Source organism: Agelaius tricolor, unplaced genomic scaffold, assembly GCF_023055355.1.
Source record: "Agelaius tricolor isolate 1412-34295 unplaced genomic scaffold, bAgeTri1.0.p SCAF_17, whole genome shotgun sequence".
Lineage (NCBI taxonomy): Eukaryota > Metazoa > Chordata > Aves > Passeriformes > Icteridae > Agelaius > Agelaius tricolor.
Window position 1 is genome coordinate 15,212,867 of NW_027269277.1, and position 23,879 is coordinate 15,236,745.

The following is a 23,879-nucleotide window of genomic DNA, read 5'->3' on the forward strand; positions in this document are numbered from 1 at the left end:
ACAGGCTCAGAAGCCAAAGTGCTGAACTCAAGAGGGTGTGTGTCTGTAGTAACACACACAGATTGAGCAGCAGGGACACCCAGCTGGGCAGCTTGTGTCCCAGGGATGCTGCTGCTCAAAGAGGGGGTCAGCAAGGGCTGTGTCGGTAAGAGCTGTCACTTCAGTGGACATTTTGGGGTTGAATGGCCTCAGCTTTACTAGAGGCTCTTGCTATTCCTGCTGCAGAGATGGACATGCTTAGACTTCAGTTCTCCCAACTCCATATCCAGCTTCAGCAAAGGATGAAGAATTCAGTAGAGCCACCAGGCTGTCAAACCAAAATCTCATGCATGGTCACCTACTCCTACTCTACTTGGGGACTTTTTATCTAAAACCAGCAGGAAAAGGAAGATTCTTGCAGACACAAGGTGTTTCTGGCTGTGCAGCATAGGAAAATCTTGATGGATGTGGTGTCTCCATTCACCCAAGTCATTGCCACTGTATTGAAGGTATTTGGATGGTGTGAGTGCATGAAGCTCTCCCCATGCAATGGCAGAAAGGGAACAGTGAGGGGGAAGCTCTGGGGAGTGTCCCACAGAGAACCATGCTCCAGAGCCATCCAGACAGGCTTGGAGTCCATCCATCCATCTATCCATCCATCCTGCCTCCAGATCAGTGCTTCAGCTTTGCCTCCATGTAGTGTCTGTGTCTGCCTGTCCCCAGGGGAGCACAGCTGCTGGAGAACTTGCACACTGATGAGATTCACCCTCAGGGGTTCCATGTGCAGCTCTGAAATCAAGAACCAAGACCATTCACAGGCATCTCTAGCAGCATGGGGACTGATCAGGGGCCAGCCCCATCAGTGTCTTGGCCAGGAGCTGTGAGCTCCTGCACTGCCTCTGCTGGGTCTCTGTCTGCTCTGCTCATCAAGTTTCCCAGATGTGCTGATGCAGGGTCCACACAGCAGCTCCCAGGTTCCTCCTTCCCTGCTCTGCCTCGTCAGGTGATTGGCCATATTCCTGCTGCAACCACAGCAAAGTGCTGGAGCTTGTATCCTGTAGCACAGACCCACCAGGGGCTCAGGGAACGTGGAGCCAGAGCATGGGATGTGCCACCTCTCCTCCACCCCTCCACATTGCCACCCCAGCACCTCAGGAGGGTGAGGACAAATCCCCCAGGTGCATTTCTGCGAAACAAACGAGCTCTCCTCGCCATTTTTATAGAAACAAACCAAGCTTGAAGGCAGAGCCTGGCAGGCCAGCTGCTTTCTATCTGGAGTGCTGGAGCTGGGGGAACGTCACTGCATCTTAATGGCATCAGGCTGGACAGAGATCAGGATTCTGGTGGCAGAGGCAGTACTGGCACTGTTATAAATAAAGCAGCCACGATAACTGCTCATGAAGGTTTATGGTCTTTAGGATTTGGAGGATCAGTATCAAGCTACACTGAGAGATGTATTATCCTCAGCATTGGTAGGAGCTAGGGGAAGTGCAGGGGGAGGACAGTAAATGAGCCTGGGTTTGGAATTCATCCCTCTTGTGAATCCAAGCGTGAGCCCTTGGAAAGGTGCTCTCTGCTGTGTGCTGCCTCCTCTTGCCTTGCTCTGCCTGCTCTGGGAGGGTTAAACAGTGCATGGCTGCAGCAGTGGCTGCATTTCAAGCCAGTCCCTGCCCTGTTGCAGGAAGCAAGGATTGACCCCAGGGCAGCACCTGCCAGAGCCCTGCAGGCACAAAGCACCTTGTAGGAGTCTCGCTGCCATCGCACCTAAAAATTATTCCAAGTACTGAGGCTGAGGCAAAGCCTCCTGCAGTCTGTGGCCTGGATAGCTGTAGGGGCTGGCACTGCTCAGGTACACCAGAGTCTGTGCCCAGAGCACTGGCATGGAGACCATCCTGCCTGGCCAACTCTGCTTGCCCAGCCTCACCATCAGCTCCCCACCTGCACGTGTCCAGGAAACACGGCAGTGTCCTGCCAGGCTGTCCCCCCCCTTGAAGGGGTATTTTTAGACCAGATCATTTCACAGCCTGGCCTAGAGCAGACTGAGGGAGGAGCAGTGGCAGAGCAAGGAGGGGGGGAGACCTGGAGCTGGGTTTATTGCAATCCCACTGTTGCTCTGTTCATTCCCTCCCCTTGGCACATGCTGCACAGCTGTTTCCCCTCTGTGCAGGGGTAGGTTTTGCACAGCTGAGTTTCGTGGGGTGTTTCTGCAGGAAGATTTCGTAAGCTTTAGTGCTGTGCTGCTGTGGGAGCGCTCCTGCCTTCCTGATCTGGCCGAGAACAGGAGTGGGGTGATGAAAGAGCTCTCCCAGCTGCCTGCTCTCCCTCACACCATGGCTTGGCAGCCCATGGTCTTGGGGGGAGCTTAGCCCCGCCGTGTGCTCTGGAGCCGGCCTGACCATCCCTGCCCAAGCCCTGCACTCAGGGTGAGGGAAGCTGGCACATCACCCTCACCACCAGCACCACCCTCCAGGGCTTGTGTTGCTAGTGGGTCACTCTAGAGGAAGGCAGGGCTGAGCCTGCCCTCAGGAGCGGCTCCTCAGGAGCGGCTCCTCATCCCGCGCCTGCGGCCCTCTCTGAAGATCACCTCGGGGCTCCCGAAGCGGCCGTGTGGGGACGGGCGGATGGCCGCGCCGCGGCTTTAAGGGGGCCCCGTGCGCGGGCCGCGAGCCTGCGGCAGGCGCGCTGATTGGCCGGACGGGCGGCGCGCGCGGCGGGGGCGGGGACAGCCATTCACAAATTTGCGAGCGGCTCCTCCTCCCTTAAAGGGGCAGCGCCGGGCCAGCCGGGCGCGCTCCTCCCGTGGACCGCGGGCGCCCGTGGCTCCAGGGGACACCGGCACCGGTTTGTCTCCCCGCGGCTGGGCAGGTTTCCCCGCCGGGAAGTGTGTTCTGGGGCAGCACTGCCCGGATGAGGCAGCAGCATCCCTGTGAGTCACTGGCTGTGGGCGGTGGGAGGTGCGGAATGGGCTTTGCTCCATCTGGAAGGGGCAGATTGGAGCACGGCTGGCCAGGGGAAAGGGAGAATGCGTGTTCCCCACGGAGTTCCCCTAATTGTTCCCTAGACAGGGTGGGAATAATCGAGGAAGGGACATCTCTGGGCCCTGGATGGGGAAAGGTCCCTCTGGGCAGGGTCGTGCTGCCCAGGTAGCCCCAGGTGTGGGCAGAGTGCTGCTGAGCCCTTGCCTCCCTTTCAGAGCCAGGTGTTGACCCCCTCCGAGGAGAGTTCCTGCTCCTGCAGGGATGGGCTGGTGAGGAGCCCTGAGAGTCAGCCCGTGGGGCTCTGTGGCCCCAAGGTCATTCCAGCTTAGGCAGAGGCAGCCAGGAGATCTCCGCAGGCGTGTGCAGCCCAGGCAGAGTGTGCTTGGCTCCCACTAAGGCTGATGTATGTGACCAAACCCAGGGACAGCCTGGGACTAGTGAAGGATGCAGGGAAACAGGATTTCTGATGGTGTCACACTAGGCACAAGCCAGACACCAAGGTACAGGACCAAAAAAATAGCAACCAATTCTCTAAAAGACAGTGTGATTTCAAAACACCTTGCTGTGACCCTGGTGTGGACTGGTGAAGTGGTGCCCTGGTCACAGTGTCAAATCTTCCCTCTGCTCTGTCATTTTCTGGAGGAAATGAGGCACACACAGGAGTGGGCACCACAGGCTGAGGGTCATTGACACAGTGCTGTAATTGCCGTGCCCTTGCAGCAGCAAGGCTCCCCCTGCTGCGGAGGAAATTGCATCAAGGCAGCCCACAGCCAGCCCATGCCTCCAGTGCTCCAGCACAGGGCAGCAGCAGCATCCCTGCCAGGGATGGGGAGAGCAGCTGTGGGCATTGTGAGGCTGTCAGGAATCCCATAAAGCCTGCTGCATTTGGCTGTTATTAAGGAACGCCTCCAGGCTCTCCTTTACAGGCAGGGAGCCTGAGCCCTGCTGGAAGGACCTGCTTCAGGTCTCCATCACTCCTCTCCCCTCCCCCGGACAGCCATGGAAGATGTTTAGTTGTCCATGATGTGAGTTGCAGAAACCAGCCAGTGGTGTCTGTTAAAGACTCTCGTGCCGTTGCTGCCACAAGCAAGGATGCAGCAACTGGGCAATGTATCAGGGATCATTCATAGAATAAAAATGGTTTTGCCCTGGAGGAGAATAATTTGTTGGGCATCTGCCCTGAGAGTGCTGAGAGCTATTGGTCCCTTGGTATGGCTGGTTATTATTATCCCAGCTGCACTTTTCCCAGTGTGAATTGCTGCTGGTGGCAGGGAGGAACAGCCATGGACTGAGATGTTTCTTATCCTGCCCCTTCCCGCCCAGCTGTGACTGCACAAACCCTCCAGTGCTCAGAGGAGCCTCCAGCCTGTTTGCCCACAGCAGCTGTGCACCCAGCTCTGCAGATCACCTCTTCAAGTTCCAATTGAGAAGCCCCAGGCCCAGCAAATGGCAAATTCCTGCTGGGTGGGGTCTGTGTTAGTGCTAAGGAACTGTCAGACTGAGCCAAGTTCAGCTGGTCCCTCTCTTTGCTGCTTATCTCCTCCTAGCCTGCCCACACAGATATATTTCCCTGGGCTGCATGTGTTGGGTGTCTTTTTGCAGGTGATTGTGATGGAGAAAGGCACCTCCCCTCTGCAAAACTGTCCTCCCCTTCCTCCTGAGCCTTACAAAGCCTCCCTGTCTGCAGCCAGGCTCAGAGCAAACCTTCAGGGGCTTCAGTTCCCCTGGCAAGACCCAGCTCTTCTTGGGTGACAGTCAAGCCCTCACATGGCTGCTGTTTCTGCAGGGAACTGGCTGCCTTCAGCCTGCTCCATCCTCCCATCCCCTGCTCCTGCAAGGGCTGTAGGTACAGCCAACATCCCCCATCCTGGCAGGGCTGTAGGTACAGCAAACATCCCCCATCCTGCAAGAGCTGTGGGTACAGCCAACATCCCCCATCCTAGCAGGGCTGTAGGTACAGACAACATCCCCCATCCTGCAAGGGCTGTAGGTACAACATCCCCCATCCTGGCAGGGCTGTAGGTACAGACAACATCCCCCATCCTGGAAGGGCTGTAGGTACAACATCCCCCATCCTGGCAGGGCTGTAGGTACAGCAAACATCCCCCATCCTGCAAGGGCTGTAGGTACAGCAAACATCCCCATCCTGGCAGGGCTGTAGGTACAGTAAACATCCCCCATCCTGGCAGGGCTGTAGGTACAGCAAACCCTCACACTTGCCTTCCTCTTCCCGCAGGACTTGATGCGAGAGGAAGGCAGCGGCAGCAGGGGCTGAGATGCGGTGACACCAGACCAAACCTAGCTCTGTGCCATCTCTGTGCCATCTCTGTGCCTTGTAAATAGCATCATCTCTGGGGATTTCTTGACACTTTGCTGAAATTAGCACCTGTAAAAAGAGCAGCTGCCAAAACAGAATTTAAACAAGACCGGTAGGAAGAGGGTAGAGAATGAGAGAGCTCTTGAATCACTTCCCTCCATGAAGGCACCTGCCTGGAAATCAGCTCCCATCTCCTTTAGCCCTGCTCAAAGCTCACATTACTGCAGCAAGATGCCCACAGCTGCCTCAAGTGCTGGGCACTGTGCCTGCCCTGCCAGACACAGGCCGGGGCCCCAGTGCAGGTGCCCACTTCACTTGTTCTCCCAGCAAAGCAGCCCCCAGTTCCCAAAATGCCACCACTCACTGAAACAGGCTGGAGAAATACAGAATGTGGATGTCCCTGGCCTCCTCTTGAGCTTGATTAGGTATCCCAAGTCCTGTGCAGCATCAGGGAACGTTGCAAGCAGGCAGCAGCAACCATGGATTGCTTTTTTCCCTTTTAATTTGGGTTAGCAGGTGGCACATGCAGTTCATTACAAATGCACAGGAATGAAACAACTCTCATGGCAGCTAAAATGGGGAATGTGGGGCTTGGGATGGGGAGGTGCAAGTAGGTAAGGAAGGACTCTTAAGAGCTGTGGCAGCTGAGGCTCAAAACCCCTCTGTTTGCAACTGGCAATGAGGCACTGACAGATAAGAGAGCTGGGGGAAGTGGTGTGGGGTGGAGGCTGTAATTCTGGCCCTCCAGGGCTGGCAATGAGGGTGTTTCCCATGGATAGCTGTGAAGGCTGCAGAGACAGAGCATAGGGAGGACCTGACACCTTCCTTGTGGAGGATGCACCAAAAAAGGAAAAAAAATGTGAGGGGAAAAAAATCAAATTAAATGTTTATCTTTATTGTTCACTCAGCTCCATATTAAAACATTTTTCTCTAACAGCTCTTGTCCTTTGCTTCTGCACTTCCTCCCTGAGTGAATGCCTGTGTCCTTGCCTGCCCCACCCCAGGACAGTGACAGGGGATGTGTCTGGGGCAGGGCAGCTGTGAGCAGCTGGGGTGACAAACTCTGCTTGTGCAGTTCCCTGCTGCTCTCCCCACACCCAAGGCAGCCTCTTGCAGTCTGGGGCTCCTGCCTGAGCTTGGCCCAAAGATGGCTCTGGAGAAGGCCATGGCAGTGGAGAGGCCTGGCTGGGTGGCCACTGCAGGGTCCCTGGAACCTGACCATGCCATGCCAGGTGGGAACCACAGTGGGAAGGAGGTTTGCAGGGGGGTGGAGCAGTAATTAGCCACGCCCAGGTACTGAGCACATCTCGTTGATGAAGTTATCTCAGAGGTGCCGATGGGTGGAGAGCCAACAAGGAATTCCTGTCCTTTTGCTCCCATGGGGGAGACACTGGCCACCTGCCCTTTTTTACAAGGCTTTTTGCTCTACTTTGGTGCAGCAATCCTCTATCTCAGCTTCAGCCTGGCCCCAGTCCCTCCTGTCATTCCCATCTGATGGCACAAGGATGGCCCCAGTCCCTCCCTCCCTGCTGGCTCTGTGGTGTGAGAATGAGGTAGAAGATGTGGAGATAATCCTAATTTCTTAAAACCTGAAGTGTAAAGTCCTCTCTTAAAGCCAGCACTGCACACTTTCCTGCCATGCACTCAAACACAGTTTTTCATTGATTAATTCAGAACAAGCTTGCTTTGCATGCAGGCATCCCACCCTGCCCTGCCCTGGTGAGCTCCTGGGGTGTGCAGTGTCCTGTGGCACTGAGCTCTGCACTGGAAGCTCTGTCTGGTGTGCAGCCATTGGCTTCATCTTGGTGCATCTCTTTGGGTCAGTGCCACAGTGCCCCTGGGACTGGTCACTGTCCAGAGGGAGCCCAGGGGAGCAGCAGGGTGAGCCAGCAGCAGGTGAGCCTCACCTGTGGAGCTGTTCCTGAGGGCTCAGCAGCACGGCTGTGCTCGGCTGCTCGGGGAGGACAGGTGCTCTAGACTTGCTTGTCCAGGGACATTCCTGAGCCTGCAGCAGGGAAATCTCAGTGTCTGAGCCACTCCAGCATCCTGTGGCATTAAGCCACCTTGTGATTGAGGTGATGTGAGCAGCCTAGAGACAGCGATGTGCAGGCAGTGCTGGAGAGGACAGGTGCTGCACTGTGCAGAGGGAACATGGTACTTGGGGGCACCAATCCTGATTATGGGGCGTCTTCTGCCCCCTCCCTTTCACCCATAAGGAACCATTTCACTTGGCAGCTTGGGAGCAAGCCTGCAGGAGCACCTCTGTGTGCAGAAGTAATTTTGTACCGCAGTTTAAAGAGCTGAAGGAACAGGGAGTGGGCAGGGGCATTTATCTGACCAGCCATCATGCACTTCCTCCTCCCACAGCCCTGCTCCTGCCCAGGGCCATCTTACACCAGCTGCAGGAGGCCAGGAGGAGCCTTGCAGACCTTGGAACCTGAACTGAGGTGTTGCACCACCATATCTTGTGGCTCAGCTTGTGGTCCCCTCCTGCTTGTGTACACAGTGCACAGTTCATTGCTCTTCTACATATTTATGTATCATTCTACATATTTATGTACCATTTCTTTAAAATAGTTTTTCACCCACCCTAGCATTTTTTACAACCTTTAAGCATTAAGAGGCCAGGTTCAGGTTCTAAATAGTCAAATGTGGGGGTTTGTAATGGTTTTTTTTCTCTCTCTCTCCCCATCAATTTATCTGGATGGCTCTTCTGAACTTCTTCCAGTCCTGCACTTCTTTGCGAGAGGTGAAGGACTGCTGAGCTGCACTGGGAGCAGCACCTCTGCCCTGCTGCACCAGCAGGCATTTCTGCTCTGCTTTTGCCATGCCCTGATGGCAGTAGGTGGAAGGCCCAGCAAAGGCCCTTGGGGTTTCTACACTCTCAATGCACCTGTGGCTCACAGGGCAGTGGCAGCATCCCCAGGGTGCTATTCTGGATGCAGCACATGTGGTAACATTTCCAAAAAAGCAAGGTGACAACTGATACAGAGGTGCTGCTACCAGCCTGGCGACCAGTTAAGATCTGGAAAAATTATTTTCTACTCCAGTGCGGGGCACAGCTGGAGCAAAGCGAACCCCTTTTGGCGTCGATCACAAAGCTGGCAGGGCTGCCGCGGCCGCGCGGGGCTGGAGGAACCCAGCGCTGCCCAGGGGCTGCCCGGAGCGCCGGGAGACGGCTGGGGGCAGCCGCAAGGTGATGCGTGAGGAGCGCAGCATCCCGCTCCTTGCGATGCCGCCTGCGCGGGGGCGGCGCGGCCGGGTCTGCCCGGGCACCGGAGCGGGGCTGAGCGCGGGGATGGAGCTGAACGCGGGGATGGGGCTGAGCGGGGGGATGGGGCTGAACGCGGGGATGGAGCTGAGCGCGGGGATGGAGCTGAACGCGGGGATGGAGCTGAACGCGGGGATGGAGCTGAACGCGGGGATGGGGCTGAGCGGCGCCCCCGCCGCCGGGGCGGAGCGCGGAGGTTCCGCCGGCGCGGATTGGCCGCTGCGGGGGAGGGAGGGCGAGGGATGCTCCGCGCCGCCGCAGGTGCCGCGGTCCCGCATCGAGCCGAGTCGAGCCGGGCCGGGCTGAGCCGGCCCATGCCGCGGAGCGCCTCGGAGCTGCTGCCCCGTGCCCCGCGCCGGGAGCGGCCCCGGCACCCAGTGGCGTTGCGCACGATGCCGCGGCGCGCCCCCGCGGAGATCACCGCGCTGTAACACCATCCCCCTCCCTTCCTCTTCCTCCTCCTCCTCCTCCTCCTCCCACGGGGCCGGGGGCGCCGAGCGGGCGAAGAGGCGACAGGCGCGCCTTGCGCGGGGCGGGGGCCGCTGCCGCCCCCTGAGCATCCCTCCCTCCCTCCTCCCTGCCTCCCTCCGCCCCTCCGCGCCGCCTCCCTCCCTCCCTCCCTGCCGGCTCTATGGTGTGAGGGCAGCGATGCACAAGCACCACCACTGCTGCAAGTGCCCCGAGTGCTACGAGGTAACGCGGATGGCGGCCCTGCGGCGCATGGACCCCCCCTCGTACGGCGAGTGGCAGCACGAGCAGTACGGCTACGGCGGCTACGGCTCGCAGACCCTGCCCGCACCCGGGGGGGCCGCGCCCGCCGCCCGCGGCAAGGCCAAGCTGGGGCCCCCCGCCCGCGACCCCGCCGCGCTGAAGCCGCCGCCGCCGGCGCCGGGCAAGAGCGCGGCCAAGGTGAACGGGAGCGGCCCGGGCTGGTGGCCCGAGTGCACGTGTTCGAGCCGCGACTGGTACGAGCAGGTACGGGCCAGCCCCGGGACGCGGCTCCCCGGTGCGGGACGCGACGGGGCGGGCGGCGCTCGGGGTGACGCGGGGTTCCCGGCGGATCCTGGCTCCTGCAGCATCACCCCGGGGGCGTCGCGAGCAGCCGCCGGGGATGCCGGGGATGCCGGGGATGGGTACCGGCGTCGTGGCTCGGGTCGGCCGTCGGAGCGGGTCGGGCTGGCGTGGCCGTTGTTCGGGCTGGATGCTGCGGACCTGCCCGGCGTGGGAGCCCGGCACTGGAGCAGCCTTCCCGGGGCCGAACGGGGCCAAATGGATCTTGCTTGGCGCCAGGTGGTGGTCGGGCGTTGATGTATTTTGGACGCCCCACCTGAGGTGCTCGCCGCTCGCGATGCCTGAAGCCCTGGCAGCACCAAGGGCATCCCGCCGGGCTGCGTTTGGCAGGCATGGTGCGTGCTGCCCGCTGGGCAGCCTCGTGGGTTCGCGGTGTTGCTTGCCAGCGCTCCCAAACTGTCACCCACTCTCCATTGAGTTGTGGTTTCCTCGCTCTGCTGCTACGTCCCTGCTCCCCGAGATTATTACGTAACCCTGCTCTGGTCGCTGGCGTGCTGTGTGCATTCTGCCCCATTTCACTGCCTCCATTTCTTCCCACACATTCATTTTATTAGTGTTCTCCAGGACCCATTCTCGGGCTGTGTCTCTCTCCCCTAAATGGAGAGACCAGTCTTGTTTTGAGCCCACAAGCCAGCTTAGAAAATGGTTGGATCTTTTTGCAAAGCATTAAAATGGAGGCTAGACCCTGCCTGAAAAACAATTTACCCTGCTTGAGAGAAAGGCATTTCACTTTGCTTCTTCTGCTTCTTTCATTCATTATCTTCAAACCTCACATGATTTCTTATTGATCCTTCTAATTATTATTTCAAGATGCTGTAGCAGGCAGACACACGGGAATCAATGGGAATTCTCTCCTCCTCTGCTCTCGGCAAACACAACCCTCTTCTTCCCTTCCTCTGTTTTTTCTTCATTACTGTCTGTCTGTAGCTCTGGTTGAAATAATTAGATTCATAGCTGATAGCTCAGATTATATTTACAGAAGGCACCAAAAACTCCAGCCACCTTCCTCTGAGCCTGGTCCTGCTTTCTCTCTCTTTCTCTGCCACTCTTTGTATCAAAATCAGCCTCAGTTCTCTCTCGCCTGCTGATTCCTGGCAATCATTCTTCCATCTTTCCTCCACTATCTCTTTCCTTCCCTCCATCCAAAGCAGCAAGCTCGGGGAGCAGAAAATCAAAGCATGTTTGCTCCCTCCTTTCTGCTCCTGCTTGCATGAAAGGTCCGGCCCAGTATTCCTGGTAAGACGATTGCAAGCAGCGTGAGAAGGAAGTGATGCCAGCTGCATTGCTGCCGTGGCAGGCTGGGCAGGGGAGCCTTTCATGTTTTTGCAATGGTGGAAGAGAAATCATTGTCTCTTTGTGGTGCTGCCATGGAGCTTGGGCTGCTCGGAAAGTCCGCGTTGGGAATCTCTGCTCTGCCTTTGCCTTTCTAAACATGTAAAAAAAAAAAAAAGGAAAATCAAAAGCTCCTCACGGCATTGCAAGCAACAGAGGATGCCAGTGTTTGAGGCTGTGTGAGCATAGCAGGGTCTGCATGTAGAATATGACGTGTGTGGTGTGTGCAGTGCCTGTATCAGAGCAGGCAGCCGCTCCCTGGTGTGGAGCAAATGTATGCTGTGAGTAAAGCCTGCAGCAAACGCCTCAGCAACGCTGTCCTCCTCATCCTCCTCATCCAAGGTGCCTGAGCCCCCAGGAATCCATGTTCCTCCCAGCCCAGTGGTGGGCAGAGGGACAAAAGGTGGGAACATGGAAACATCTAGGCATGGCTTGTGCCCAGGCAGGCAGGTCCAGTTGGCTCTGGGAGGCCGGGAGGTGTTGGGCTCTGGGTAGATTTGGCTGGAGGTTGCAGATGCAAAGCAATCTCCTTTACAGGCTGCCTCCGTTTCCAGGAGAGCCTTGGCTGGAGGCAGGGCTGCCATTTTTCAGGGCTGCCCCTTTAAATGAGCTCACTGTCCCTGAAAGCACTTCCAGCAGCTGAGGTGGGAAGGGGTGCACAGGCCAGGAGGCTTTCCCGGGTGAGCAGGGATCTGTTACCCTCCTGGGGAGCTTCACCAGCTCTCATTTAAGCATTTTTCCTCCCCTTGCTTCTTCATGCAAGCAGAGAAGCGTGTGCTAGTGCTCTGACATCAGAAACGTGCTCACAGTTGCCTATGGTGCTGTATGTTCTCTGACATCATGGCATACTCACATACCCAGAGCAGCTCCACGGCATGTGAGACGTGCCCACACGTGCTGCCCAACACACACCACGGTCCCAACGTCAACCTGCACCTCCTCCCACTTCCAGCCCCCGTCTGTTCTCTCCTCCTGCCTCTCCCCTTCTCTAGGACACATTTTAGCTTGCTCAGGCAATGCCAGTAACTGAGAATCCCTAATCCTCACCAGAGGGAGGGAGGAAATCTCAGAGGTCTAGGTATCTCACATCTTTTTTGCTTTGCTTTTCTTCTCCCCCCTGAGATGTCTCCCATTTCTTTTCCCTTATCTATCCCTGTTCCCTGCTCATTAGTTCCCAATCCCCGCACTTGATGTCGTTGCTGTCCTCCATTGTTCCCATCGCTATCCCTCCCGTTGGCCCCGTGCCCTCCTTGTCCCCCTTTGCTGGCTGGTGGGGAGCTCAGTTCCTCCCCTGCCAGACTGGGGTGACAGGAGGACTCCTGGCTTTGGGGGAGGAACAGCAGTGTGATCCAGGGAAGCATCCCTGATGTGCAGCACTAGAGGAGCAGACTGCTCAAAGCCCCCCTGTGCCCTGCGCAGTGACACCCACAGCCCCTCAGGAGAGGGTGCTCAGCTGCCTGCCCATGCCCAAGCCCCTTCTCCAGCTCTGCTCCAAGAGCTGAGGGTCCAGAAGCAGCACCTTTCCCTCCCACAGGGAATGTCCAGCCCTGAGTCTCAGCTCACTATAAAGACTCTGGCGCCAGGCACAGTGACCAGAGCCCCATGAGGGTCTCAAGGGTGTCACCAGCATGTTTATGTGCACTTTGGGTGGCTGGGGTAGGGCCCAGGGCAGTGCAGTTCCCTGGCATGTGGTGAGGAAGTGCCCTCTGCCCCCAGGGCTGCCCCAGGTTTGCTGGCCCTGCTTGGCCAGGAATGCAAAGTCCTTCTGCCCCCCTTTCTGTGGTCCCTTTCTCCCTCTTGGGGTGGTCATTGCAATGAGACCGTGACCAGCTGCAAATGCCCAGAGCATGCCAGGCTTGTGTGGCCTCCACTCCTGACAGAAGTGTTCATGGCCAGGCAGGTGGAGGAGTGGGACAGCTCTTCCCTGCCCACCCTCAGCAGTGAGCATTTCACTGATTTTCAGGGTGGTTTTCAATGCACAAACGTTGCTTGTTGAGTTCCTCCCATGCCCTGGGCAGTTACTGCAGTAGGTGAGCACAGGACAGCACATCTTGGCCAGAGCCCCAGCCTTTGCTGAGCCTTCAGATGATGCTGGACTTGGGGCTCCTGTCTCTTGGGGCAGGGGTGGCAGAGGGAGGAAAGAGCCTTGGAGAAACCCTGGGGGTTCAGAGCAGGTTCCTGAGTGATGAGCAGGTATGGCTGGAAGGAAGGAGGGAGAGCACCAGGGGGGCAGGCAGGAAGCCAAATCCAGGTTGGTTTGTGGGAATACAGGTTGGCTTGTGGGAAATGGCTGAAGCCCCAGATGTTCCCTGGGGAGGTGCGAGGGAGGGTGAGAGGAACAGGGTGCCGGGGACATGGAGGCAGTGGAGGTGGTGAGGTTGGCAGGGTGATGTTGCTATGGCTACTCCCGTGCTATTCATAGAAGAAATTAGCTAAATCTTTGCACTGAAACGTGGAGGAGGAGAGAGGAGGAAGGCGTTCTCCGTGTTTGGAGGGAAGGAGAGAAGCCAAAACAGGAAGGGGGTGAAGTTTTCCTTCTTTTCTCTGTGCCTGCACTGTGGAGGGGCATTTCAGGGAAGCGCCACTGCCTGAGCTGCCCAGCACTGGCAGGATGGGAAGGATGCAGGCAAAGAGGAGCTGTCCCATGGGAAAGTCCCCCCTGCAGAGCTTCCACACAGAGCCCCACGTGGCAGGATGAGTTCTGTACCGTGCCAGGAGCACAGGAGACATCCTTTTAATTAAAGACAGCCAATCTGTGAAAGGTATTTTTGGCAACCTAAATGTAGATGCAACTGTAGTGAAACTTGTCCTTTGCGTCTGGCTCCATGGCTGAACACAGTGCTTGTCTGCTCCTGCCCCATCCATCTGCTCAGCCCCTGCTCTCTGGCCACTGGTGGTGCCTCTGTCCTCCCTCCACCTCCAGCATCTCTTCCAGCATGTCCCCCTGCCAGCCGGAGTCCCAGGGAGTCTTCCCTCTCCCTCACTCCTCATCACACTCCACTCCCTCGTGAGAGTTTGATTCCCCTTCCACGGACCTGTTTGTCACCTCCTCACTCACGATGTGTAAATCTGCGTGTCTGTTCCTAATATATCCCCCTCCATCTGATCTCACCTCTCAGCCTGCTTCTTGGGCATCTCCATCTGGTGATCCTGCCGTCATCACCCAGCTGAGTTGCTATAAGCAGGTGCTGAGCTGCTCTGCTTCCCCCCAGCCCAGCCTCACACCCAGCCTCGCACCCACCCTCGCCCCTTGCCCCCTGGGAAGAAGCTGATTTTTCCCATGCTTTTGATGTTCCTTTCCTGCCCCTGAGATGAAATCAAGGCCTAGATAATGGTTTTTTTTACAGTCATACCCCTTCCCTGTGCCTCTCCTGGGAAAACCTTGGCACACAGATGCTGAGTGAGCTGGTTCTCCTCACCCGCCCCGGAGCATCCCGTGTCCTGCTGTCACCCATCCCCTGGACTGAGGAGAATCAGATGTCCTCAGTGCTCCTTCACTGTTGAATTCATTTAGGAGTTAACAGCTGAGGACATTTTTCTCCTTAGTTTATTGATTCACCTGTAAGGTTTCCCCCTTTTTTGGGCACGTGAGTCCCTTGGACAGGGGCTGTACACTTGTCCTTGTTGGCTTCTCTGACTCATCCTTTAATACAGTAAGGGATAATGCTGGAATTAGAGAAGTGAGTTGAAGGACTGAGCTTAGCTCCTCTCCAGCTGGATTACTGAGTGCTGCCTGCCAGCCAGCCCAGATGTGCAGACTGCAGCCCCAGAGCTGGGCCTGGCTGCTGGGTTTGGGGTCCTGAGCTGCACAGGGAGAGGTGCTGGAGCTGGTGTCTGAACTGGCTGTGCTAGAGATGTAGCTGCTGCTCTAGAGGCAGGATCTGAAGCCACACAGGTGGGAGAGACCCCATCAATGCAACATGTGGAAGAAGAGCAAAGTACCTGCCAGAAATGGGAGGATGTGGCCCTGCCACCCTGCTGGAGGAGGAGGAGGAGGTGGTGAGTGCATTGGTGAGGCGTGCAGGCCAAGCACAGGCATGTTTCAGCAGGGGTGTGTGCAGTGTGGAGGAAGTTGCTCCTGGAGAAGAACCTGGGGGCAGCAGGAAGCCCATCAGCCTCCACTGTGACAGCACTGCTGTCATTCCTGTTGGAGGGATGTCCCATGCCCCCATGGCTGTGCTTTCCACCAGCTCTTCCAGCACCACTGGGACCTGCCTGAGCCCAGTCCTGACCAGTGCCAGGCACTCAGCAGGGTCATCCTCAGGTGTGGGTCCCACAGCAGGGTTGGATGAGAGGGAAACCCAGGGACAGCTGTACCAGAGGCCCAGCCGGGTACCCTGGTGCAAGGGAGGGTGGGAGGAGGCAGCAGAAGCTGTCACTGTTCCTGGAGAGTTGCCTTGTTCGGGTAAGCCCCTCGGCACGTCCTGTGCTATTATGGGAGGAGAGAAGCTTCCGTTCCTTCCAGAGCTGTGAATGCTCATTTAGAGAGGGGAAGTCATTAAGACTAATCAGGAGTAATCAGGGCCGTGCTGATGTACCGGCCCCGCTGTGCACAGCCCGGTGCAGGATGCTCTGCAAGGGGACCTGGGCTCTGGGTGCCAGGGGAGGGCAGGTCCTGCCCTGCCCATGTAGGGGACTGGGGGGCTCTGCCACCCCAAACCCCACCTGCAGGCAGGAGGGACAGTGAGCCTGGGGCTCAGCCTGGCAGCTGTGATTCAGGGATGGGTGTAAACCCTGCTGTGAGGTTGTGCCAGCACTGTGGGTGCAGTGGGCTGTGTTAATGCTCACAGCTGGTTTTAACACATGCAAAGATGGGATGCTGTAGGGAGTCCTCAAGGGCCCTCGTTGCAAATCCAGCAATATGCTGTGAGCATGTATCAGGGACTTAGAGATGAAAACTTTTAATACAGTGTTTAACAAGTTCAGAATACCTGAATTTGGAATGAACTTTGCAGTTTAACTTGCAGAGCTCGCTCGATGGGGCTTGCGGAAGAGCTGCTCTGAGGGTGCAATTATTTTTGGGAACATGTGGTGCTTCAGAGCACCCCAGACCAGGTCCTGGATACCTTCTTGTCACCTTTGTATTAACTAGAATTTTTCTTGAATCTCTGTTGATGGATCTTGGTTTGCTTTTTTTTCCCACAGAAACAGGTTTCTTAACACTTGTTAACTGGGTGTGCACTGGAACTTACTGAAAAGAAGAAATTAGGATATTTGAATCCCAGGAACCAAAGAAATCTTTATTTTAACACTGTTCCTTATTCTCTCTTTTTCCCCTATACATATGTATTTGTCTGAGAGGAAGATAAAAGCATGTGACTCTTTCAGATAATAACAACTCTTCCTGTGCAAAAAGGAATCAAGTAAATCTTATTTGGTACTGCCAGGTCAAAGAGGAGCTACTGAAGTCCAGAAGCTCTGCAAATTGGGTCACTTATTTTAGTGGGCTGAGCCTGGAACAGGATGTCTAACTTTCAAGTTTGAACACCCTGGCCTTAATGGTTTCTAAATGGAAACTTATATTCGACAGAGCTTCTCTTTGGGAAGCTTTCTTCCTGTGCTACCCAGTAAAGGCTTTTTCCAGTCCCTATTTAAGCTACTCTTTAAAAAAAAAAAAAAAAAAGGCACCAAAACAAAGATTAAACCTTCAGTAGCTGCTTGTGTTCACATTACACTTGGGGCACTTCAGTGGCTTTGCCAAAGCCCCTTGTGAGCAGGGACCTTTCAAGTCCCGTGTTCCGTGTTCCCGGCTGGCCGCGGTGCCGAGGGCAGGGGCTGTGCTGCCACGGCCCCAGAGCCTGCTCTGCTCATGCCACCTGAACAGCCCAGCTCAGACATCTCCCAGAGCTGCCTGGAGAGAAGGGCTGCTCCTGCTTGCACCAGGCTGGCTGGGAGCCGAGCACAGGGAGCAGCTGGCACCTGGCTGGATGGGACTGGCACAGGGTGCGGGCACCTGCAAGCTCCAGAGTCAGCCCCAGCATCCTTCCCTACGTCACTGGTGCCACATTTTGAGCTGTGCAGGAGGGCAGGGGCCAGGCTCAGCCTGTCACTGCCCTTCATGCAGGCACAGTTGTTGGGTTGTGTCCTTCCCCTGCCCAAACCATGCCAGCCAACAGGTTGCTCTTGCAGGAGGTGAGAAAAAGTGCAGAGAGATTTCCTTTATCCAGGCCAGTTAAAAGGAAAGGGTATTCATCTCTGGCCAAGAACTTCTTCAGCCTCCAAATTTTCCATCCTCTGTTTTCTTTTGCTGCCTTTCCCTGTTTCCAGCTCTGTTGATGCTTCCAAGCAACCTCAGCTCTGGCCACCATGTAAAGCCCAGGAAAGAAAAGAGAGATGAGCACAGGGATCTGTGAGGATGGGACCAGCCCTGGGACCAGCACCTCTCCCCTTGAGAATGGAAGGGTTAGGTCAAAGCATGGATTTGGTCTTGAGATGTCAGAAAAGGCCTACATCTCATGGGGCAGCTGGGAGCAGGCTTCAGTCTGGGAAGGGGTGTGCCATGAATTGCCTCCTAACAGGAGCACTGTGAGGTGGCTTCTCTGGGCACAGCCACGTGAAAACCAAGGGAGTCTCTGGGGGTCAGGAGCAACCTGGAGGGAAGATGCCAGCACCTCTCTGCTCCACACACCTGCTCTCCAGAAATGGCAGAGCCAGACTCATCCCCTCCTTGCCTCGGGGAGCCTCAAGAGTCGGTTTCTGTCGGGCCTTGGCCACAAGTTCAGGTTGCTGTGGAGGAGCTGTGTTGTCTCAGGTGCAGTGGGAGCCACGTGTTGGGCTCTGGCTTGGGGCAGGAAGGAGCCCAGTGTTGGGAAGGGCAGCATCTGGGCACAGCCTGGCACAAAGCAGATGAGTGTCAGTGCTCTCAGGGTGAGAGCTGAGCAGGGGCTCTCTGTGTGTGCTGTGCAGGCAGGACCTGAGCTCCTTCCTGTGGAATCGATTCAGCAGCTTGGTGCAAACCCACTCCCCACAGCAGCAGGATCCTGTTGGTGTCTGGGCATCCTGCAGCTGACCCCACTGCCTGCAGCACCCTGGGCCTGTACCTGCTTGTTCACAGCCAGAATTCAACAGGGCTGGGTCCTGCCACAGAGCAGCTGCTTTCAGAGCTGGAAATGCACAGCTTTCTCCATGCTTTAACACCCTTTAAAAAAAATCAAAGCAGATGGAGCTGGACTACAAGCAGCTCAGTGTCAGCCCTAAATAGATAATTCTGTTGGGCATTTCCCCACTTGTGACCTCTGCTCCTGAGAGCTTTTAAAGGGATGTAAAGATGGAATTTCACTTATCTTCAGAGCCATTTCCTTCTGAGTGCTGCTATTATACCTCAGATGATATGAAACAAAGGATATTAAAAGACAGATTGAATTCTCACTCTGATCCAGTCTGGGGAAACAAAGGAGTTAAATTAGTGCTTTGCTTCTCATGCATTAGCCCAGTGTCTCAAGCAGTCACTGTGTCCTGCACATTCCTCCTTGCATCACTCATGGGACACCACCCTCCTGCAGAGAGCAGCTCTGTGTGTTTGGCTGCTGTTTGCCATCTCTGGAGGCTGCTGTTGTTCCTGCTGCTGGTTAAGATGGAAATGTGTTTATCTGTGATCACAATCCAGTTGCCCTTGTCCTGGGACATCTGTAGCACATGCATTTTGCCTCCAGCAGGTACACATCTCCTGACCTCTGTGGGCTGGCCCCAGGCTGGTTCTGTGGAGGATGTGAAGCTGGAAAAGCTTTGGGATCTCAGTTCTGGAGACATCATCTTGAACTTTCAGTTCAGAGTCTCCCTGCCCAGCTCCTGTGTGCCAGCCCTGAGAGCAGTCCCTGGGGAAATGCCACAGGGCAGGACCCACTCCTCAGCAGCAGGCTACTGAGCCTCCTCCATTTGCATGTCATTGCAGCTTTTCTTTTGCTTGGAAGTTTTGGAAAATCATCATGGTTTGCAGCTCCTACCTTTGTGCCAGCAGATGACAGCAGTAAAACTGAGGTGAGGGGTGCTACCTGTAGATGTGGTGCTCCCAGGTGACTGTGTTAGTGTCACTGGGCTGCCACTTTGGGCCCAACTGGAGCCCAGATAGCAGCAGTCCCTCTCAGATCACTACCCAGAGGGGATATCTAAGGGTGGTTCTGGAAGGCCACATCCTGTGCCTGAGATTTTTTTCCAGCACTGCTGGCTTGCCTGGCTGCTCCCTGCATGTGCTGCAGTGGTACTGCTGAGCCTGTAGGGGAGGAGACATCCCTTCTGCCCTGCACACAGACCCACAGCCTCCTCCTGGCTTCAACCACAGAGGCAGCTGCCCAAAACAGGCACGAAGGTCTGCACAGGGAGCCAGTCCCTCTCTGGGGCTGCCTGGGGCAGATTGCTGCTCCCTCCATCAGCTCCTGGGCTGTGGCTGCCACCAAGGCTGCTGTGCTGAGCTCAGTGAATGCAAGGCTCTGCTTCTCTCAGCCCCTGTGAGACCAGAGAGCTCTTGAATTCTGACCTTCAAACTTCATCCCCCTTCACTGTGGTTTCCTTTGACTCCTGTTGCTGCCCAGATTTTCTCAACAGCTGTCCTCTGCCTCGCTGGCTTTGTGCCCAGATCAGTCTCTCTGCATCTGTGCAGTGCCCTCCTCACTCCCCAAGGTCCTCCTTGAGTCCCTGCAGCCTCCAGCCCCTGAGACCAAGGGCCTCTGCTTGATGGAGAGAGTTCAGGGCACCTCCAGCTCCAAGTCCTACAGTTCTCACTCCACTTCTCATGGAATGAGAACTGTAGGACTTGGACCTCTTCTCTTTCTATTTATATATATATAATAACTATATTATATATAGTTATTTATATTTATATATGTATTTATATTTATATTTATATTTGTGTATGTATTTATATAGATATGTATTCTATTCTAAACCCTCCAAGCACAAACAGGGCTTGGTAAATAATATTGTGATGAAGGGGTTTAGATGGAAGAGATCTGACAGCCCCCATTGAATGTGATCTGAATGCACAGCCCTGTTCCCTCTCCTCCCTGCATGCAGCAAGCCCCTGCTCCTTAGGGCATAAATTACTTACCCTTCCCTATAGAATTGAAGGCATGGTTAATTCACCAGCACATTCCTGCTGCCCAGCAAAAAATTATGACTGTCTCTCTCCTCCCCTGGCTAGCAGAGCTGCTCAGTACCTCTGCCTGACTGGTGGAGGGAAGCAAAAGCTTTTATTTTCAGGTGCTCTGCTTATTTCTGAGTCTTAGTTCTTATCTGTCTCTTCAGTAGGACAGGCAAAGTGCAAATATTGAAATATTTGCAAGTGGAAGTCAGCACTAATGCCCAAACACCTTTCCTGTAGTAGCTGGAATAGCTGGCTGCAGGAAGCGAATGGGGATTTCCTGGTCTGACTTCCTCCCGACCATGTGTGACTTTGTTTTAGAGCAGCGACTCACACTGGGTATCTCCTGGGTCCCATCTGGAGCCTGAGTGGGAAATTGTGCTCCTAGCAGTATTCTGAGATGTAAAAAATCACTAGTGTGGAATGGCTGCAAAGGATGCTCGTGCACAGGGAGCAGGCTGAACAAAATATGTCCTTAGGGCTCACCACTGTGTGAGAGAGGCAATGTGATGTGTGATTTTTGGGCTATTATTAATTCAACAAAGAGTGCAGTGGGGCTCAGTGGAGGACTCAAGCTGGACCTGCAAAAGCCTCTATAACATTATTATATAGAGCACTTCTCCCTGGGAGGGATCCAAAGCATCATTTGTGGAGTTGAATTCTTTTTATAAATCATGGGGCACATGATGGGCTACATTCACTTAGGCTGCCTCTTCTGCATCCTTCCTGGAAACTCATCTAATAAGAGCTGGCATCTGGATGTTCAAACCTTGATGTGTTACCGGTTGTTAATTGCTGGCAGTAGAAGTGCTTCTTTTCTGCCTTGAAATGTGGAATCCCTTCCTAGAATTGCACTGGGGACTAATAAAAGCCACTGCCAGGTTTAATATATTCTATCTCTCAAATTATCTGGATTAAATACAAGGACTGTGTGCTGCCAGAGAGGGGATATTCCCAGTTTAACATTGCTTCTGGGACTTGGAGATCCCAAGACACTGGACCTGAAAATTGTGATTCTCTTTTGTGTGGAGGAGGGGTTTGGCGGGAGTGCTTGCAAGTGGTCATATTTGCCTGAGTTAGAGAATTAATTGCCATAAAAACTATGGTTTTGTAACCAATAGTTACAGCTGCAGGAAAGATCAGAAAGCATCTGAATAAATCAAATTAACTACCTCCTGCTCCATCCATATGAGAGCAGAACCTTCCAGGGCAGGATTTAAACCACAGGCTGGTTGGTCCTTAACTCTCTCATCCATTAATTGAGGAGAGGGAATAGTCAGAAATAGGGTCAACTAAACCAGGACCCGGTGCGGACTGCTGTGCTGGGGTATGGGGGAGGCTGGTGTGGCAGTCACAGGCTGCTCTCAGTCAGGGATGGGCAAACCCGGACAAGAGCGACGAGGAGGCAGCTGGTTCCTGTGGAAATATCACAGATCAGAGGCTGTTAATGGGCAGACAGTGGTGGCTGGTAGTTGTTTCACCAGCCCACACCTTGCCTGGCTGGTGTTGGTGGTGCCCCAGGCAGGCTCCCTCCCCCTCCCCGGTGGTTCCCGTCTCCCTCCGCTGCTCTTCTCCTCACGAGCCCGGCGATGATGAAACGAGCTCCAGCCCCCGCTGGCCTTCCGGGCCTGCCCTGCTCCGCTGTGTGCGGCGGGGAACGCCAGCCTTGGCTGGGATCTGCCTCCCCTCGGCCGCTCCTCCCGCAGCCCCAGCGCCCAGCGAGGCTCCGCCAGCCCCCGCCTTCAGCAGCGGCGGCGCTGGACAGCTCCGGGGCGGGACCCCTCACCGGCCCGGCCCTGCTGCTCCTCCTCCTCCTCCTCCGGGCCCCCGTTCCGTTCCGTTCCGTGCCTCCAGCCGGCAGCCCTCGGTCCTCTCCGGCCGCCCTCGTCCCTGACCGCCGGCCGTCCGTCCCGTCCCGTCCCACCCCGGTTCCTCCGACCGTCCCGTCCCATCCCGTCCCACCCCGGTTTCTCCGACCGTCCCGTCCCTTCCCGTCCCGTCCTTCCCCGTCCCGTCCTTCCCAGTCCTGTCCCGTCCTTCCCCGTCCCGTCCTTCCCAGTCCTGTCCCGTCCCTTCCCTCCCCGTCCCTCCCCGTCCTTCCCCGTCCCGTCCCGTCCCGTCCCTCCCAGTCCCCTCCCAGTCCCGTCCCGTCTCTCCTCCGGCCGCCCCATCCCTCTGGGCGTTCTGTCCTGTCCCTCCTTCGGCGTTCCCTAATCTCCAGCCATCCCGTCCCGTCCCATCCCGCCCCACCCAACCCACGGTGCTGCACCCTCGCCCATCCCTTTCTCCGCCCTCCCTCTCTCCGTGCCTGCCCCGCTGCCCTCCGCTGTGTCTGCCCTGCCATGTGCAGCGAGCCGAGGCAGAGGCAGCCCAGGGGCAGGGACCCGGAGAGGGGGTCACGGGGAGCCCTTCAGGACAGGAGGATGCGTGTGCTGCTGTCAGGATGGGCCGAGGCTGCCGAGCACAGCAGTAATGAGGATAAGGGACCAAATGCTGTCACCTCTCCCAAATGCTGTCACCTGCTGTCACAGGTGGCCCTGTGCTTAGGAGGAACAGCAGCTGTTGGAAAGTGCTTGGTGTGCTGGCAGTAAATGCCTCCCCCAGAAAGGCTTCTTTCCCTACTCCTCATATCTCCTAACCTCTCACTAATGTGAAATTCACGTAAATTTTGGGAGTCTGACACAGGCTTGAAAGAATTTTCAGTCTTCCCTATGTCCCTCCCAGCAGCCAAGGCCATGGGGTGTTTGGGACACACCAGCTCTGAGGACAGGACTGATGCCCAGAGCTGTGCTGTGGCCCTGCTCCTGTCCCAGGGCTATTGGACACCTGCAGGAGGGACAAACAGAGCCCTTCCCGAATCTCCCAGTGCTGCCTGGCCTGGAGGGTCCGTGATGGCATGGCCAGGGGAGAGGCAGTGCACCACAAGGGCTGGGTCCATGGCTCAGCTTGGTGACATCCCCCTTTTGTCTCCTCACAGGCCAACCCCGCTCCCATTATGGTGAACACTGACTCGCTGGAACAAGGGCTCTCTGTAAGTCTCCCGGTTTCGTTTTGCTTCCTTTGATCAAGTGCTGCATTTTCCCTGCTCAGCAATGCAGGAAAGACTTTCCCAGCTCAAGGAGGCCTTGGTAAGGCAGCAGCAGATCCTGATACCCACGCCATGTCCCCACAGCTCAGCCCACCCCAAACCTCCCTGGGGCTGGGTGACAGAGCACAGAACCAAGGCCGGCAGCAGGCGGTGCTGGGGCTCCAGCACAGGCAGGTACAAGGCAAAAGGCCTCAGCAGAGGAGCTGGGGATCCAGGCTGGTTGTGCTCAGGGTTAATCATACAGCCATTTCCTCTGCCTCTCACACTGGGGGGTTGAGAGGCTCTTCCTGCACTGCCTCAGCCTTCTTAGGCAACCTCAGGAGGGGTGCAGAGCTCTCTGGGTGCTTGCTGGCATCTCCCTCACCAGTCCTCAGGGCAGCAGGGCCCACCAGGTGCTGCTCCTCTCCCACTGAAGGCTGCCAGCAGCTGAGCAGTGCTTGGTGAGTGTGTTTGCAGCATTTGGCACCGTGTAGTAGTGGTGTAGTATAAGATAATCCTCCTCAGTTTGTTGCAGACAGGGTTTGCCTCCTGTCTGCATCCATCCCCAGAACATTTGTAACTCGTTCCTGCAGGGCAGATGAAGGGAGCAGGGTAGCCAGCATGGGTGTCTGGCCAGCAGCACTGGCTCTGTGCTTGTGGGGTGCTTCCCTTCTTTGCCCAAAGGAGCCCAGCTAACAGCTTTGCCAGGGCTGGGTGCTTTGCATCAGGTTTGCTCCTGATGCATCAAACTGCAGCTGCCTTCCACAGCAGTGGAGCAGCACCAGGGC

General features: G+C 56.1%; 1 protein-coding gene across 9 annotated transcripts in view; it reads left to right on the forward strand.

Moving 5' to 3' along the window:
- DLG3 (discs large MAGUK scaffold protein 3) overlaps positions 1-23,879 on the forward strand; it is a 78,402-nt gene that overhangs the window by 16,857 nt on the left and 37,666 nt on the right. For 4 of the 9 annotated variants that reach the window (XM_071442569.1, XM_071442567.1, XM_071442568.1 and 1 more), the window contains one exon: positions 23,002-23,055. In XM_071442569.1, coding sequence (XP_071298670.1) covers positions 23,002-23,055 — 54 coding nt within the window. Of the gene's footprint in view, positions 1-9,047; positions 9,521-23,001; positions 23,056-23,879 lie in introns of those variants that run through there. The other 5 variants (XM_071442570.1, XM_071442572.1, XM_071442574.1 and 2 more) reach the window with 2 other exon arrangements.